The sequence below is a fragment of the Prionailurus viverrinus genome, chromosome X (genome assembly GCF_022837055.1).
Source record: "Prionailurus viverrinus isolate Anna chromosome X, UM_Priviv_1.0, whole genome shotgun sequence".
In the NCBI taxonomy this organism is placed as follows: Eukaryota; Metazoa; Chordata; class Mammalia; order Carnivora; family Felidae; genus Prionailurus; species Prionailurus viverrinus.
In genome coordinates, this window is record NC_062579.1 from 106140568 (window position 1) to 106157722 (window position 17155).

General features: G+C 44.4%; 1 protein-coding gene across 3 annotated transcripts in view; it reads left to right on the forward strand.

Annotated features, from left to right (window-relative positions):
• Positions 1–17155, forward strand: part of LOC125156855 (transmembrane 9 superfamily member 2-like) — an 86384-nt gene that overhangs the window by 40495 nt on the left and 28734 nt on the right. For all 3 annotated transcript variants that reach the window (XM_047843035.1, XM_047843036.1, XM_047843034.1), the window contains exons 8-12: positions 8604–8683; positions 12777–12885; positions 14122–14254; positions 15494–15613; positions 15815–15872. In XM_047843035.1, the coding sequence (XP_047698991.1) occupies positions 8604–8683; positions 12777–12885; positions 14122–14254; positions 15494–15613; positions 15815–15872 (500 nt within the window). The remainder of the gene's footprint in view (positions 1–8603; positions 8684–12776; positions 12886–14121; positions 14255–15493; positions 15614–15814; positions 15873–17155) is intronic.

Sequence of the window (17155 nt, forward strand, 5' to 3'; positions counted from 1 at the left end):
ATCCTGCGGTTTACGCAAAGTACAATCGGTGAAAACAGGCAATTTACTAGTCCAATATGGTCAGCCTTCTGATCTCTGGATGAAATACAGAAGTGTAATCTGGGGGGAGGAATGAAATACACCCTGAGGAAATTAAAATAACCTCTCCCTAATGATTGAGAACATTATTAAAAGTCTAAGTTATTATCAGAAGTTGATCAGGGGCACCTGGGTGGCTCAGTCGGTTGGGCGTCCGACTTCAGCTCAGGTCATGATCGGTCTCATGGTCAGTGAGTTTGAGCCCCGCGATGGGCTCTGTGCTGACAGCTCGGAGCCTGGAGCCTGCTTCAAATTCTTTGTCTTCTCTCTCTGCCCCTCCTCTGCTCACATGCTCTCTCTCTCTCTGTCTCTCTCAAGAATAATAAATAAACATTAAAAACATTAAAAGAAGATGATCAAAGAACTGAAGTCCTTCTGCATTTTTATCACTTATTCATCAGCTATACACATTTAAATGTGGTGGCACGCCTGGCTGGCTCAGTCAGTAGAGCCTGCAATTCTTGATCTCAGGGTGGTGAGTTCAAGCCTTGCTTTGGGCATGGAGCGTACTTAAATTAAAAAAAAAAAATTAAATGTAGGAACTTTTATGCATATAGTAAAAGCCAAGGGAACGCACATCTAAATTGAAGTGCAGATTCACACTGGGAGCCTCCGTGGTATGGAGCTAGTGGACTGTCTGCCTGTCAGGAAGCAACTGTGGCTACCGACCGAGCTGAAGCTCAAGTTCAGGTGCAGCTGTACCAAGTGGGGGAATTTGGGGAAGTCACGTTATTTGGGGCTAGGGCTCAATCCCTTGTTCCTTAACACACCTACTTTTGGAAGCTTTTCCAGAAGAGGGAATATTCTTTCCCTCTCCTGGAAACTCACTTAGGGTTCTTAGGAGGCCCTTGGCCTCAATAAGTGGCATGATGCAAAGGCCCAGACGCGCCTGAGTTTGAAAACTGGCGCTGACGTTTATTAGCTGTGTGAACTTCCGCATCTGTAAACTGGGGATAAAATCATCACCTCCGGTGATTATTCTGGGGTATGTGAGCTCACATAAAACGTTTAGCACCGTGCCTAGCCTGTAGTTGGCACACAATCCTTTCCATTCCTTCTTGCGGACACGGGAGCACTTGATTTACAGGTGTCGCACACAGCAGCGTGAGATTGTGTGGTGAGAAAACACCACGCTGCCATAGTCTGTGTCTGAACACCAGCGCGTTGCCGTTGTAGGCGGGGGAGAGCGTAAGGACGCGTGCGGTTACACATCTCTGGCGCTGTTCATTTTATGTATGGTCTCGAGTTGAAAAATGCTTTCTTAACCCAGTGATAATGATGCACATCAACCCTTCCCAAAGTGCACTCCCTAGAACACGAGCCAGACAAGTTTGGAAAGTGCTGCTTTCTACTACTTCCTTTCTGAGCTTCCCAAAGCACATGAGGAAAATATTTAAAAGTCTCCTAATGAAGAAATCTTTTGACCGAGTCTAACTCAGCATTTTGCAACCACACTGGACTCTGGAGTACTCTCGTGGAGTAAAATCTATCGCATCGTGGCTCCCACTTGGGGTGTCTCAAGTGTCCATGGTGGTTGCATCTTAGAGTAGCTCACAAAATCTTATTGAAACCACAACAGAGCTTGAGTTTTCCGCCGACAAATAAGAAGCAAACCTTCATATGTCGGTAACTGTGATATAAAAGAACTGAAATCGCATGATAGCGTATGAAGGATTTTGTCAGTTAGCTGGGTTGATGTCATTATCTATTGAGTTGCTTCAGTGGTAATAACTACTTGAAGTGGAAATTGAACGTGAATTTGAAAATCACTATTTTTCAACCTCCAATTAAGTAATTGATTCAGGCCGATAGTATCAATGGATGTTAAAATCGGAGATGAACGAGCGTTAGGAAAGCTGGTTGTTCTCACAGTGGGAGAGTGTCACCCCACGCATGACTTGCTAATTGCAAATGGGAAAATATAAAAATAAGTGAGTGGATAAGGAAATAAATGAACACGAGTTCGTATCAGTATCTCTGACCATAATGCAGCACTACAGCATTTGGGCTAGCCCTCTCCCCTTGCTGACTGCTAACTTCTTTCTCTGATGCTGAGAAGTGTGGCCCCCATCTTCTATAATGTGTTGATTTATTTGTTTTTTAAAAATTTTTTTTGATGTTTATTTATTTTTGTGTGTGTGAGAGAGAGACACAGAGTGCAAGTGGGAGAGGGGCAGAGAGAGAGAGAGAGAGAGAGAGAGAGAGGGAGACACAGAATCTGAAGCAGGCTCCAGGCTCCAAGCTGTTAGCACAGAGTCCGATGCGGGGCTCGAACCCAGGAACCGTGAGACTGACCTGAGCCGAAGTTGGATGCTCAACCAACTGAGCCACCCAGGCACTCCTGATTTATTTGTTCAGTCCTAGCATACATGTAGTGTCAAAACTGATAACCCATACCCCTGTGAGAGATTAATTAATTAATAATTTATTTATAAATGGGAAATTCTGATACTGATTTTTTAAAATATATTTTTAATGTTTATTTTTGAAAGAGGGAGACAGAGCACAAGCAGGGGAGGGACAGAGACAGAGGGAGACAGAGTCGGAAGCAGGCTCCAGGTTCTGAGCGGTCCGCACAGAGCCCATCGCGGGGCTCGAACTCACTGACCATGAGATCATGACCTGAGCCAAAGTCAGATGCTTATACGGCTGAGCCGCCCAGGGGCTCCGAGAGACAAATTTATTAACTGGAATACAGTGTATCTATAGCACTCATTTTAGTAAAGAAATACCTTGTGGGTTTGTTTTTTTTTAATCTTTGAAAGCCAGCACGTATTTCACACAGCTCATCTCACTTAGGACTAGCCACATTTCGAGTGCTGGATAGCCACATGTGACTAGGGGCCACTACCTTGGCAAAGATCTAGACCACCGTGCTTCCTGGCAGTTTCCCCTCGGGTCCACGCTTCCACGTGTTTCCCCCCCTTCCTGCTGCTACTCACTCTCAGTACAGAAAATCCCACCAGGTCTCATGACACGGATGGATTCCAGGCCCTTGGCTGGATGAACTACACTGTCTCACCCCGTGCGGACTGCGGAAGGCTTCCATGTACCTCTGGCACACGGGGTTGTTCTCCGGGTCAGTGGGAGAGGGGCAGGCACAATCCTGACGCAGGGACGGGGCAGGGAGATATGGACAGGAAGCCACACCCCATGCATACGTCAAACCACTTACAGGTGTCAGGACCATGCAGCAGCTGGGGCCCTCGACCACCTGAGACCTCCTTGAACCTCCTCGACAGCCACCTGCAAACTGCTGTTTGGAAGCAGAGCTCACGGTCATCGGTGAGGTTGTGGGCCTCAGCCCCTGGTCAGGCAGCTACTGGCTACAGAAAGGTCCAGAGGCGGTATAGTTTTTAGTTACAATTCTTTTCGGGTTTTTAATTAAGCGTCTTGTGGGGCACCTCGGTGGCTCAGTCGGTTGAGAGTCTGTCTCTTGATTTTGGCTCGGGTCACGATCCCAGGGTCATGAGATCGAGCCCTGCGTCAGGCTCCACCTGAGCTTGGAGCTTGCTTAAGAGTCTCTCTCCCGCTGCCCCTCCCCCACACTAGTGCATGCACGCTCTCTCTCTCTCTCTCTCTCTCTCTCTCTCTCTAAAAAAAGAAAGCATCTTGTGTATTTTATGTTTTCAGAAAATGATTCATGTTCCCAAATGGGTATACAGTTTGGAGTTTATATAACAAATATGTTCAGAAGTTATTGAAGGATGGGTCATAAAGATTAATATCTGAGTGAAGACCTTTTATTCATACATTTATATGACAGATATTTGTCGAGTGCCTACTATATGCCTAGCCTGGGAATTTTTATTAAGTAACTTCTTTACCTTCATTTCTCACAGTAGTCCTCTGAAAGCAGGTACTGTTTTAAAACTCCACTTTATAGAAAAGAAAACCGAGGGGCACGTGGCTGGCTCAGTCGGCTGAGCGTCCAACTCTTGGTTTCAGCTCAGGTCACAGTCTCACAGTTCGTGAGATCGAGCCCCGCGTGGGGCTCTGTGCCGACAGCGCGGAGCCTGCTTGGGATTCTCTCTTTCTCCCCTCTCTCTGCCCTTCCCCCACTCTCGCTCTCCCAAAATAAAGAAATAAACTTAAAAAGAAATAAAAACTGAGACCCATAGAGGGAAAGCCACTTGCCAAATGGCTTTTACAAATGTAAAGGATTATAAACCAAGATTAGTTTGACTAGAGAGTCCAGGCTCTTGACGCAGCCTCTATAATACATGGTGTGAGTTTAAAATGGGAAGGAATTATGGCAGGTGAATTGGCCAAGAAGGCTTTATAAGAGAGGAGTGTGAGGCATTGTGGGAAGGCCAATGGACTGAGTTAAGAGACCTAGATTTTAGGCATTAGGGGAGGAGCTAGGGTAGGGCTTTCTGGGTCAGAGTGTACATGGGAACAGTACCTATGGGGAAGAGTGAACAAAAGTCCAATTGAAAGAAAATTGTCTTCATTTGCTTATTCACTCATCAGATGATAGTAAATGCATTTTATGTGCCAGGGATTAGGTGCTGGGGTCCCTAAAGGCCCAAAAGATTCACTTTGACACCTCAGACTTTAATCGTTTATATAGTATTGGTAGGAAGTTTAGAAAGATAGACTTGGGCCAGAGTTTGAATGGCCTTGAATGCCGGGCTACGTATTACGATTCACAATACTTTTATTTCAGAAACTTACCGTTTTTATACCACGAACCAAAGGTTTTGTGGCTTCATTCTAATCACATTACTCTTAGCTATGTATGTGACTTACATAAGCTTCATTTGTGGGTTGGCCTGGGATCCTAGCCACATTTATAGCATTGGGTTTTTGTTCCCCCTCCAAAGCATATTGTTGATTTGTAGGCAGCATGGGCCAGTAACTGAATTGAGAAGCAGAGAATTTTGGTGCTGGCTTGCCTCAAGCTCACACTGTGACCTTGAGCAAGTTCGTTTTGCTCTCTGAACGTCAGTTTCCCCTGTAATAAAATGAGAGAGTTGAAATGGATCAGTAGTCTCAACCCTATCAGACTGATGTCCTCTTTTTTTTTTAATTTAGAGAGAGAGAGCATGAGTGGGGGAAAGGGGCAGAGGGAGTGATGAGAGAGAGAGAGAGAGAGAGAGAGAGAGAGGGAGAGAGAGAGAGAAAGAATCAGAATCTTAATCAGGCTCCATGCTCAGTGTGGAGCCCGACATGGGACTCGATCCCAGGACCCTGGGATCATGACCTGAGAGTGGAACTCAAGATCCCGACACTCCACTGTCTGGGCCACCCAGGCTCCCTGATGTCTTATTTTAATATCAAATGTTTTCTCTGTCTCCCTTTACTATTGTAAATCCGTATTTATAGACACTAGATGATTGAACCTGTCTGTACACCTAGTTTCAATAAACATCAGTATAACATCCTAACTATAATATAAAAGAAAAAAAGTAATTTTTTAAGAAGATAGCATGTATTTCAGTACATATTTCAGTCCCCGTCAGATGCATGCACCAATGTGTTTAATCACTGTAAATGTCAGGGCTGTGAATGCAGACGAATATGAGAATATCGTCCATTGGTAGCTCAAGTTCCACATCTTTCCGAGAGAGGGCATGATTTTCTGAGATGTTGATCAACTCAGTTCTGTGTTGTGCTCGTCTCCCAGTCTCCCAGGGAAGTGCCGTGTGGGTCCCGCCTTCTCTGCTGCTTAATCCCTGAAGTATCCCCTACGCATCCTCATCATGCCCCTTAGGGGGTGCTGCTCCCTCTGTTGCAATCACCTGGACCAGAAGAAACCCCAGCCGTCTGCCCATTTCATTCTCTGAGTCCCTGCGTGAATATTCTTTGAGTGACATCCATCGTGGGGTCCTGCGTCAGGATTCAAGAAGTCTGGTTTTGTTTCTACTTTTGCGGCTCGTGCCTCCGGTAGTAAACACGAAGGACTTGTTTACCTGCTGTGGTTGTGTGAGCACTGCCATGTAAAGAAGCGGAATAGCTCATTAGTGTTCGGGGGATTGAGGAAGTAGGTTTCACCACTTACTTACCTTTCTGCGTTTGTCATTTTGCTCTCAAATGTGCCTTAGGAGTTTTAAATCGTTCCTTATTTTCTTAGGGCAGAGTACCACGTGTTATGGTCTGTTATTGCCAGCAGATGGCGATGTTTGGTGCAAAAACTGTCAGGCTTACCAGCTGCAGATTTTTCTAGGCTCTCTTAGTATTTAAAATTCAAACTTCATGGTGCATACTGGAAAGTATCTCTCCTTTTTGAAAGACCCGATATGAATTAACTTGCTTAAGGCAATGGGTAGGCTGGTGAAGAGAAGCCTGTAATTCAAATTTTTACAAATTAAGTCACATTTGACGACAGGCCCAGTATTTTAGTAGAACAGCTAAGATGTATGTTTTTAGGCAGCGAGTAGTTGATCCCTTGATTTATCTGTAAATTCTGATTTCCTATTTACAGGTTTTAAGTGATAATTTATTTTGAAACAGTTTCAGACCACAGAAGGATTGCCAGAACAATACAAAGAGCTCCCCCAGTCCCTTTAAACAGAACCCCCCAATTGTTAATATTTTACCTCGTTTGCTCCATGGTTCACCCTTCTCTCTGTGTCCATTATCATTAGTCTTTCTCTGAATCTTTTGAGAGCTAGATGTTCTATCGCCCCTAAACGCTCCAGAGTCCCCCAAACAAGATCATTTTCCTACTAGAATAGCATACAACTAGCATATAACTCTGCAAATCAGGAATCTGTATTGCTATCACATTACCATCCCGTCCACATGCATCCATTCAAATGTTGCCAGCTGGCCAACAATGTCACTTTTTCCCTTTGTGGTTTGAGGTCCTGTCTAGGAGTATGTGTTGTTTAGTTTGTGGTCTCCAATCCAGACCCGTTCTTTAGTCTTTCTCTGTCTTTCACATCCTTGAAATTTTTATAGAGTACAGACCTTACAATCTGCAGGATGACCAGCAAACTGGGTCTGGTGGTTCTTATTTAAAAAAAAAATTAAAAAAAACCCTTTTCTTATGTTTATTTATTTTTGAGAGACAGAGCACAGTGGGGGAGGGGCAGAGAGAGAGAAGGAGACACAGAATCTGAAGCAGGTTCCAGGCTCCGAGCTGTCGGCACAGAGCCCGACGCGGGGCTCGAACCCACAAACTGTGAGATCATGACCTGAGCCGGAGTCGGACGCTTAACTGACTGAGCCACCCAGGCGCCCCCTGTCTGATGGTTCTTTATGACAAGGCTCGGGCTGTACGTCCTTGGCAGGGATCGTACCACAGACCTGATGCTGCATACATCAGGAAGTACGTGATGTCAACCTGCCCCATCACTGGTAATGTTAACCAGGGTCACCTGGTCATCAGGTTTTAACTAAAATCCATCATTGAATTAAAACCCAATTAAAATCTATCATTTGGGTTTTTTTTTTTTTTAAGTGGCACACTTTAGGGGCACCTGGCTGGCTCCGTCAGTAGAGCGTTATCTCTTGATCTCAGGGTCATGAGTTCGAGCCCCATGTTGAGTGTGGAGCCTACTTAAGAAAAAAGTAGGAAAAACACCTAACACCCAGTTTTAAATAATAAGTCATTTCAAACATTACTTAGTCAATTTGTACCAGCATTTTCCTTTTGCTAAAAGCATGTTATTGATTTGAGCGGTGATTACACTGTATTAATGGTGTGTTTATTGGGGATTCCCAGTTCCGAACTTCATCTATTGGGGATATTTTGTAAGAAAGCTACTGACAGTTTGAGGTTGATCACATGTCACAGAAACAGCTTGATTGGTAATTGTATTTTCTTTCTTTTTTTTAAGTTTATTTATTTATTTTGAGAGAGAGAGAGAGAGAGAGAGAGAGAGAGAGAGAGAGAACAGGGCTGGGGCAGAGAGAAGAGGGAGAGGGGAAGAGAGAAAAGGACAGAGAGAATCCTAAGCAGGCCGCACGCTGTGAACACAGAGCCTGACTCCACGCTTGATCCCACAAACCGTGAGATCATGACCTGAGCCAAAATTAAGAGCCGAATGCTTAACTGACTGAGCCACCCAAGCACCCCAGTCATTGTTTTTTCTTATGGTTTATTCAATATTGAAAACTACAAACCTTACAAACAAAGCATCTTTTATAAACTTGTTGCTACGACATCTCAAAATACTTAACATATAAAAATGTAGGGGCACCTGGCTGGCTCAGTCAGAAGAGCATGCGACTCTTGATCTGGGGGTGGTGAGTTCGAACCCCATGTTGGGTATAGAGATTACATAAATAAGTAAACAAACAAATAAATACTGAGTCTGTTTTTTTTTAAAGGTGCTATTTCTGGTGAACAGTGGCAAGCTACAAGTACTTTCTTCGTAGTTTCTTCCTGAAATGAAGAAGAATATCACTTAATAAAAATAAGATAAAAATGTCAGGACACATCTTACTATTCCAGGAAGTTAGTAGTAAAGAAAAGGCGAAAATATATGCAGAATAACTTTCTGTCTGTTTTCGGATTATAACCAGCAAAAGTCACTAGAAGTTTGGTCATATAACTGTATATTTTTGTTTGTTAGGAAAACAAAAGCATCAAGTGGGCATCTAGGTGGGACTACATTTTGGATTCCATGCCTCATACCAACATTCAGTGGTTGAGGTAAGTTCTTTATTTTTAGTTTTTATTTTTAAGTTTATTTTCTTTAGTAACCTCTGCCCAACATGGGGCTCGAACTCAGCATGCTGAGGTCAAGGGTCGCATGCTCTTCTGACTGAGCCAGCCAGGTGCTTCTAGGTAACTACTTTATTTTATTTATTTATTTATTTATTTATTTATTTATTTATTTATTTATTTATTTATTTATAAATGTTTATTTTTGAGAGAGAGAGACAGAGAGACAGAGAGTGAGTAGGGGAGGGACAGAGAGACAGAGGCAGAATCTGAAGCAGGCTGCAGGCTTTGAGCTGTCAGCACAGAGACCAACGCGGGGCTCAAACTCATGAGCCGTGAGATCATGACCTGATCCAAAGTCGGACGCTTAACCCACTGAGCCACCCAGGCGCCCCCCCCCCCCAGGTGAGTACTTTATAAAACAAAGAGTAGGTAGCTTCAGTAGGAGAAATGTAAATATATATTTGTATTAAATATACATATATATATCATATATATATGTTATATCTTATATATGTATATCTATATCTATATCTTAAAGTTTAAGAGAGAGAGCAGGGGAGGGGCAGAGAGAGAGAGAGGGAGAGAAGCAGAGAGAGAAAATTTGGGGCTGAAAGCGAGGAGCCGGCCGCGGGGCTCGAACCCATGAGTGGTGAGATCTCTATACCTATGTGTTTTTGTTACCGGAGATGATCTTGAGTGACACCTTTTCCTCCCTGTGGCTGGTGTCCCCTCTCCTTCCTCGCACACACCTCTCCACGTGCACAAAGAAAGAGAAAAAGGAAGACGGGCCTTAAATACACGCCTGCGTGCGTACGCCGAAGGGCAGAGCGGCTTGAGGTGTCTGAGAGGTGCCTTGCAGCCTGCAAAGAGCGTGGGGGGGGCGCGAAGTGGGCAGGGTGTGACTGCGGAAGGGGACACCGCGCGCGAGATGAGAGGAAAACACAGTAGAGACTTGTGCTCCTGGGTTCAGAACGTGTGAGGAAGAGGGCCAAGAGGAAGGTGGAGGCATTACATGTGAGACACCAAGACCTCTCAAGGGGCCCTTCGTTCCCTCAGCGGGGCCGGTGACAGAGAGGACCGTGTGGGGGACAAGGCGTGTCGGGGAGGGGCTGCTCATGCCACTGGTGTGCTTCCTCGTCCCTGCGAGGCGGCCGGACGCCCCGTTGGGCTCTGGGACAGCGTGAGGGAGGCAGACGGACCTCTGCTCCCGCGAGGCTTTATGTTCGGGCGGATGCAGAGGACACGCGCTTGATTGCTCGGGAACCTTCAACAGGGCCAAACCGCAGAGGTGGAAGTTTCAGCCTGAAATGGAGGGAGGAACCAGCTGAGAACGTGACGATTGGGCGTGACTGTGGCCAAGTGCTGAGGGAGGTCGGGGGGTAGGTCAGTTTGGGGTGGAAGAAGACTATGGAAGTAAAAATGAAAGTGAGGGAAGGTGTGGTTCCGAGTATGGTCTCTTGAGGTGATGACCCTCCTTATATACCCATTGCCTTTTAAGTGAGAATAACACCCCCCGCTCCTGTGTTTCTACACTTATTCCTTCGTGTCTTCCTGCTCTCCCCCCCCCCTCCTCCTCCTCCTCCTCCTCCTCCTCATTATTATGATCATATGGTAGCTTTAACAGAGTCTTCTGTTTGGGCAGCTGTCCAGGTCCCATTTTCTCACATCCCCAGAAGTCTCCTCAGGTAAAATTTATTTAAATGGTTTCTCCAAAGGGATTGGGAGACCAAAGGGCCCCCAGATACACTGTGGGGGCTAATCTGTAGTAGTATTCGTATTTATAGCATAATAAGGAATGTACTTTGTTTCAGCCATGATCTAATTCACTTACCACATTAACAGACGTTTTAGACATCAGTCATCTTTAAAATTTTTTTAATGTTTATTTTTGAGGGAGAGAGAGAAAGCATGAGCAGGAGAGGGGCAGAAAGAGGGGGAGAGAAAATCTCAAGCACACTCCATGTTGTCGGCTCGGAGCCCCACATGGGGCTCAAACCCACGAACCGTGAGATCATGACTTGAGCTGAAACCAAGAGTCAGACGCTTAGCCGACTGAGCCACCCAGGCGCCCCTGAAAGTTTTTATTTATTTATTTATTTATTTTGAGAGGGACGCCTGGGTGGCTCAGTCGGTTAAGCGTCCGACTTCAGCTCAGGTCATGGTCTCGTGGTCTGTGGGTTCAAGCCCCACGTCGGGCTCTGTGCTGACAGCTCAGAGGCTGGAGCTTGCTTCGGATTCTATGTCTCCCTCTCTCTCTCTGCTCCTTCCCCACTCATGCTCTCTCTCTCTGTCTCTCAAAAATGAATAAATGTACAAAATTTATTTATTTTCAGCATGAGAGTGTGCACACGCAAGCAGGGGAGCAGTTGAGAGAGTGGGAGACAGAGAATCCCAAGCAGGCTCTGCGCTGTCAGCACAGAGCCTGGCTCAGGGCTGGAACTCACGAACCGTGAGACCATGACCTGGGCTGAAGTCGGACGCTCAACCGACTGAGCCACCCAGGCGCCCCTCCTATGCTGTACCTTTTATCCCTGTGACTTATTCATTCCATAGCTGGAAGGCCGTACCTCCCACCCCCTGCACTCATTTGCCCATCCCCCCACACCCCCTCCCCTTTGGCAGCCACAAGTGACTTATTTGTTTTATAACTGGAACTTTGCACCTCTTAATCTCCTTCATCTATTTTGCCCATCCCCCCATACTACCTCCTCTCTGGCAACCATAGACATCAATCATCTTATTGGCATCTTTTTTTAAATGTATTTTTGCGAGACAGGGAGAGTACAAGCGGGGGAGGGGCAGAGAGAGAGGGAGGGAGACAGAGGATCTGAAATGGGCTCCGTGCTGACAGTAGAGAGCCTGATGTGGGGCTCAAACTCACGGACTGTGAGATCATGACCTGAGGGAAAGTCAGATGCTTAACTGACTGAGCCACCCAGGCTCCTCCTTATTGGCATCTTTCTAGAACAGTGTTGGTCTTTTCAGATTCTGGTGAAGCTTTGTTGATGTGTTCGGGTTTGGCTGGGTGGTGGGATGGCAGAAGGGATTGGTTTTGATTTGGGAATAATTTTGAAGTTTAAATTTTAGAAACAGTAAGAGCTGGGAAGTACAGTGACCATGGGGTCATTACCCTGAAGCTCATAAAAAGACCACAACCTTGGTCTATCAGTTAAGAAGTCAGTCAGCCATTAGTTCAACCTTGATTCCTGGACTTTCATTCTCAGTTCCATGCTCTGGAATTGAGTTTCTGTTAATTGATCTTATTTAATTCTTCTTGCTTCTTTTTGGGAATGTACCCTTAAAAAATTCTAAAATCACCTTAAGAATAATGTTGCTTATATTGCTTTATTTGGTTTTGTTTTGTTTCTTTTTAGTGTTTATTTTTGAGACAGAGAGAGACAGAGCATGAGCGGGGGAGGGGCAGAGAGAGAGGGAGGCACAGAATCCGAAGAAGGTTCCGAGCTGTCAGCACAGAGCCCGATGTGGGGCTTGACTTCACGAACCGTGAGATCATGACCTGAGCTGAAGTCGGACTTAACAGACTGAGCCACCCAGGCGCCCCTATATTGCTTTATTTGTAATACAGTTTTGTGGATTATGTGTATTAATACATAATATCAATATATTGTGTATTATAATATATTAAGTTCACTTAATATACTGATGTATTCAGCTTTTGATCTAAGTCTAACCTTGGAAAAGTGATCAACATGATGAAAATTTGAATGCCTTTCTTTTATTTTTTTTTTTTATTTTTTATTTAAAAAAATTTTTTTTAACGTTTATTTATTTTTGAGACAGAGAGAGACAGAGCATGAACAGGGGAGGGGCAGGGAGAGAGGGAGACACAGAATCTGAAACAGGCTCCAGGCTCTGAGCTGTCAGCACAGAGCCCGACGCGGGGCTCGAACTCACGGACCATGAGATCATGACCTGAGCCGAAGTCGGATGCTTAACCGACCGAGCCACCCAGGCGCCCCTGAATGCCTTTCTTTTATATGTACCCACATTTTCTTCTCACTGTTTAAATAAGGAACTTGACGTTTAACTTCTCTTTTTTCTTCTTTAAATTTTCTAGTATTATGAATTCCTTTGTTATCATTCTCTTCTTATCTGGCATGGTGGCTATAATTATACTGAGGACTCTTCATAGAGATATTATCAGATACAATGAGATGAGTTCTTCTGTAAGTAAAAATGCACATATTTGATTCAGCAAATATTTGAATGACTATGTCCACTTGTCAATGTTATATTTTTACTTAGGGCATATAATACCTCGAATACAGCACATTTCGACATCTAGCAATTTAGCCTATTATACCAAATCAGAAAGTATAGAGTTGGGTAGGTTCTATCAGAAAGTATAGAGTTGGGTATGCTCTGTAAAAGTACAAGTCAGTTTATGAGAGAGGTATTTGTTACCCACTCTGGTTCTATTCCTTTTTATATGTTTCTGAACTTTTAAAGTATTATTTAATGTTTCCATTAATTTGGAGTATGAGATAAATGTATCAAACATTGCAAAATGTTATCATTTGGGTTAAATTTAGTTAAAAAAATCTTTTTTAACATTTATTCATTTTTTGAGAGACAGAGTGAGACACAGAGTGTGAGTGGGGGAGGGGCAGAGAGAGAGGGAGACACAAAATCGGAAGCAGGCCCCAGGCTCTGAGCTGTCAGCACAGAGCCCGATGCGGGGCCTGAACTCACAAACTGTGAGATCATGACCTGAGCCGAAGTCAGACGCTTAACCGATTGATCCACCCAGGCACCCCTCTTTTTTTTTCACAAAATTTTTTTGAGGTTAAATTTAGTTTTAGCTCATTTATACTGTTTTGACTCTTATAATCATCTGTGTATTGGTGAATTTTAGATTTCTTTTTTTTTTTTAAAAAAGAGAATCCTTTGTTTTTCTTTTCTTTTTAAGGTTTACTTATTTTTGACAAAGAGAGTGCAAGCGGGGGTGGGATCAGAGAGAGGGGGAACAGAGGATCTGAAGCGGGCTCCACACTAACAGCACAGAGCCCGATGCGGGGCTCGAACTCAGACACCATGAGATCATGACCTGAGCCGAAGTCAGACGCTCAACCAAGTGAGCCACGCAGGTGCCCCGAATTTTAAATTTCTATAAAAATTGGCCGAATTCCCTCTGTATATTAAATCATTTCACTTTCTTCATGCAATTTAGCCAGGTGTGTTCCTTATATGAAGAACACATTCCCTCTAATGCAAAACCTAGAGTAAGGGAGTGCCTCATTTGGATGGCAGGATCACCTACCTTCCAGAGGGCTGCTGTATCCAGAATGAGCCATTGGCTTCCAGTTAGTCTGTCTTTAGAGGAAAATTCATTTCCGTCTAACTTTGAGAGTTCTGGTAACTTTCTGCCACAGTGTGTTTACCAAAGATTTTCTCATATGCAGGAAGATGCCCAGGAGGACTTTGGTTGGAAGCTGCTTCATGGGGATGTATTCAGACCACCAAGGAGTAGAATGTTGCTGTCAGTTTTCCTGGGCCAAGGAACACAAGTTTTGATCATGACGTTTATCACCTTACGTAAGTAGGCTCAGATCGATATGCGTCATCTTAAACATTCTTAGTGAACTGTTGCCGTATGTTAAATTTTGATCCACGTGTACAAAAGGGCTTTGAAAATACCCTAAAGTTGAAGAAAATGTATGTTTTATGGTACTTACAATTCTATCTTCTCAAATTAAGGATAGGAGTCTGAATACATTCCTGTCTCCGGGACCTTTCATGGCTTCTTCAGTTGTGAATAATTTATCGCGCTGTCCAATACACAAAGTCCTTGCTTTGCAAAAGAGAAGCTTTCTTGAAAATCAGCATGTGGGTAGAATCATATTTTAAGTGGACTAAGGGAATTCATAATGAAACACTAGCATTTTGAAATGCTGTGGCAAGCCTAAGTGCTGGTCTTTAAACGTATAAACAGAATGGCATCTTTAGGAGGCTCACAATGGCTGTTGAACCCTGGCTGCCTTCATGTATAAAGTAAAAATGGAGCCTGTCAGTTTTTGATGGCCAGAGTGGTGATTTTCATAAACAAGGCTGCTGTAAAAAAAAAAAAAAAAAAAGGCTTGTTAGGTGTTTCAGATGTCAGTGCTAACTTCAAAATTCAGCTTTCAAGATTGTATTTTCCTGAGACCAAGTCTCGCTTTGATTAAAAAAAATTTTTTTAATGTTTATTTTTGAGAGAGAGAGAGAGAGAACAGGGGAGGGGCAGAGAGAGAGAGGGAGACACAAAATCTGAGGCAGGCTCCAGGCTCTGAGCTGTCAGCACAGAGCCTGACATGGGACTCGAACTCATAAACTATGAGATCATGACCTGAGCCAAAGTCGGATGCTTAACCGACTGAGCCACCCAGGTGCCCCACTGCTTTGATTTTTTTTTTTATTTTTCCCCTTGAATACAAGGAAGCAGAAGGAAATTTTTGTGGGAAAATGATTTTCTGTTTACGGAATGATACTAGAGTAGGGGGGATTGTTTATTTAATTTTGATTTAAATGGTGAGGTAAAGACTAGATCCAACTTGGAAACTGAACTTCACTTGCCTTGCCTTGAAAATCACAACTTTTCATTAAGACACAATTGTCATTAGTTAAGTGAATAACATTCATTCACAGTGTCACTTAAGATCTCACATGACAGAATATCCTTGTGTGCTGTTACACATAATATGTCTTAATCAGTGGGTCTTTAATTTATTACAAAGTCTTGTGTGCTTCTGAGGCTATGATCGTAACTGGTTTGATATTTCTTTTTTGTGCCTTTAGTTCTGGCCTGCCTTGGTTTTCTATCCCCCTCCAACCGAGGTGCTTTAATGACCTGTGCCGTTGTGCTCTGGGTCCTTCTGGGAACCCCTGCCGGATATGTGTCTGCAAGAATGTATAAGAGTAAGCATTACATCTGCTCTCATTCCAGTAAGTTCATGCGTTCAGTGTAGAAATTAAAAGGCCGTAAAACACAACATTTGAGAATCGCATGGGGCATTTTAGCCGACCCATCCAAAGGTACTTGTGTCCTGGTTATAAAGTAGGTCTAAAGTGGACTGAATCAAGTTGCGACAGTAACTCTTCTGTTTTTTCCTTCCTCAGCACTTAAAGGTGTTAAATGGAAGACAAACTTTTTGCTGACGGCACTATTATGTCCTGGGTGAGCATTGCACGTTCTCCGTTCTCTATGCAATTACACTCTTCCTTAGACTTCGTCTTGGAGAAATCATCGTAGGCGATAATGAAGGGTCGAAGGGAGAGGAGTTTTCTGTAGCGGCAGCATTCTCTCTTTGTACAGCGTAGCCTTGAGTGCAAAGAGATAGCCAGGGTGCTGCTGTATTGAATTTTGATCTTCCGTCTTGGAGCACGTTTCATAAATGCTCATCTCAGTTATACATCTTGCATTATATACCATATTAGAATGGCAATTTAGGCACCACCTGTGTTAGTCCCCTTGTCGCTGCCTTCTGTGATTCTTTCTTCCCGTCTCCCCTAGTGACTGCAGTGTCATTAGTGACTGCAGTTCGGGGGTAGAGTCATTGTCCAAGGGGGAGTGGGCGGGGCCGCACAGTGGCTGTGTGAGTAGCGCCGTCAGCCCCCTAGTTACAGACGTGCGGGATTGGTGGCCAAGCGGGGGAGCAAGTGTTCAAGGTCACGTGGGATGTCAGTAATAGAGCGCTATATCTAACCGAATGTCCCCCCTGCATCCTGTCCTGGGATCTTCCCACAGAACCTCGCTGATGAAGTGCTGACTCACTTAGGGTTTCATCTCCTTAGTCAGCTCGGGCTGCCCTACCAAAATCCATAGACTGGAGGGGTGCCTGGGGGGCTCAGGCGGTCGGGCGTCTGACTTCGGTTCAGGTCATGATCTCAGTTTGTGAGCTCGAGCCCCGCGTCCGGCTCTGTGGGCTCTGTGCCGCCGGCTCAGAGCCCGGAGCTTGCTTTGGATTCTGTGTCTCCTCCTTTCTCTGCTCCTCCCCGACCTGTGCTGTCTCTGTCTCTCAAAAATAAATAAATGTAAAAAAAATCCCATAGAGTGGGGGGAAGGGGCTGAAACAAAACAGTACACATTTGATTTCTCATAGTTGTGGAGGCGGAAATGTTGGAGATCAGGGCACCAACAGGGTTGGGTCCTGGTGAGAAGTCTCTTCCTAGCTCGTTGACGACTGCAGTCTTGCTGTTTCCCCACATGGCCGGCAGAGACAGTAAACTCTCTAGTGTCTCCTCTCATAAAGGCACTAATCCCATCATGAAGGCCTCATCTAAGCTTAATCACCTCCCAAAGGCCCCACCCCCAAATACCATTACCTTGTGGATCAGTGCTTCAATATATGAATTTGGGGAGGGGGACACAACTCAGTCCATAGCACGTTTCATTTCTCATATTCTTTCCTTGATGTTATGAAGGAAAGGTCTTTTTATTTATTTTTAAAAAAAAATTTT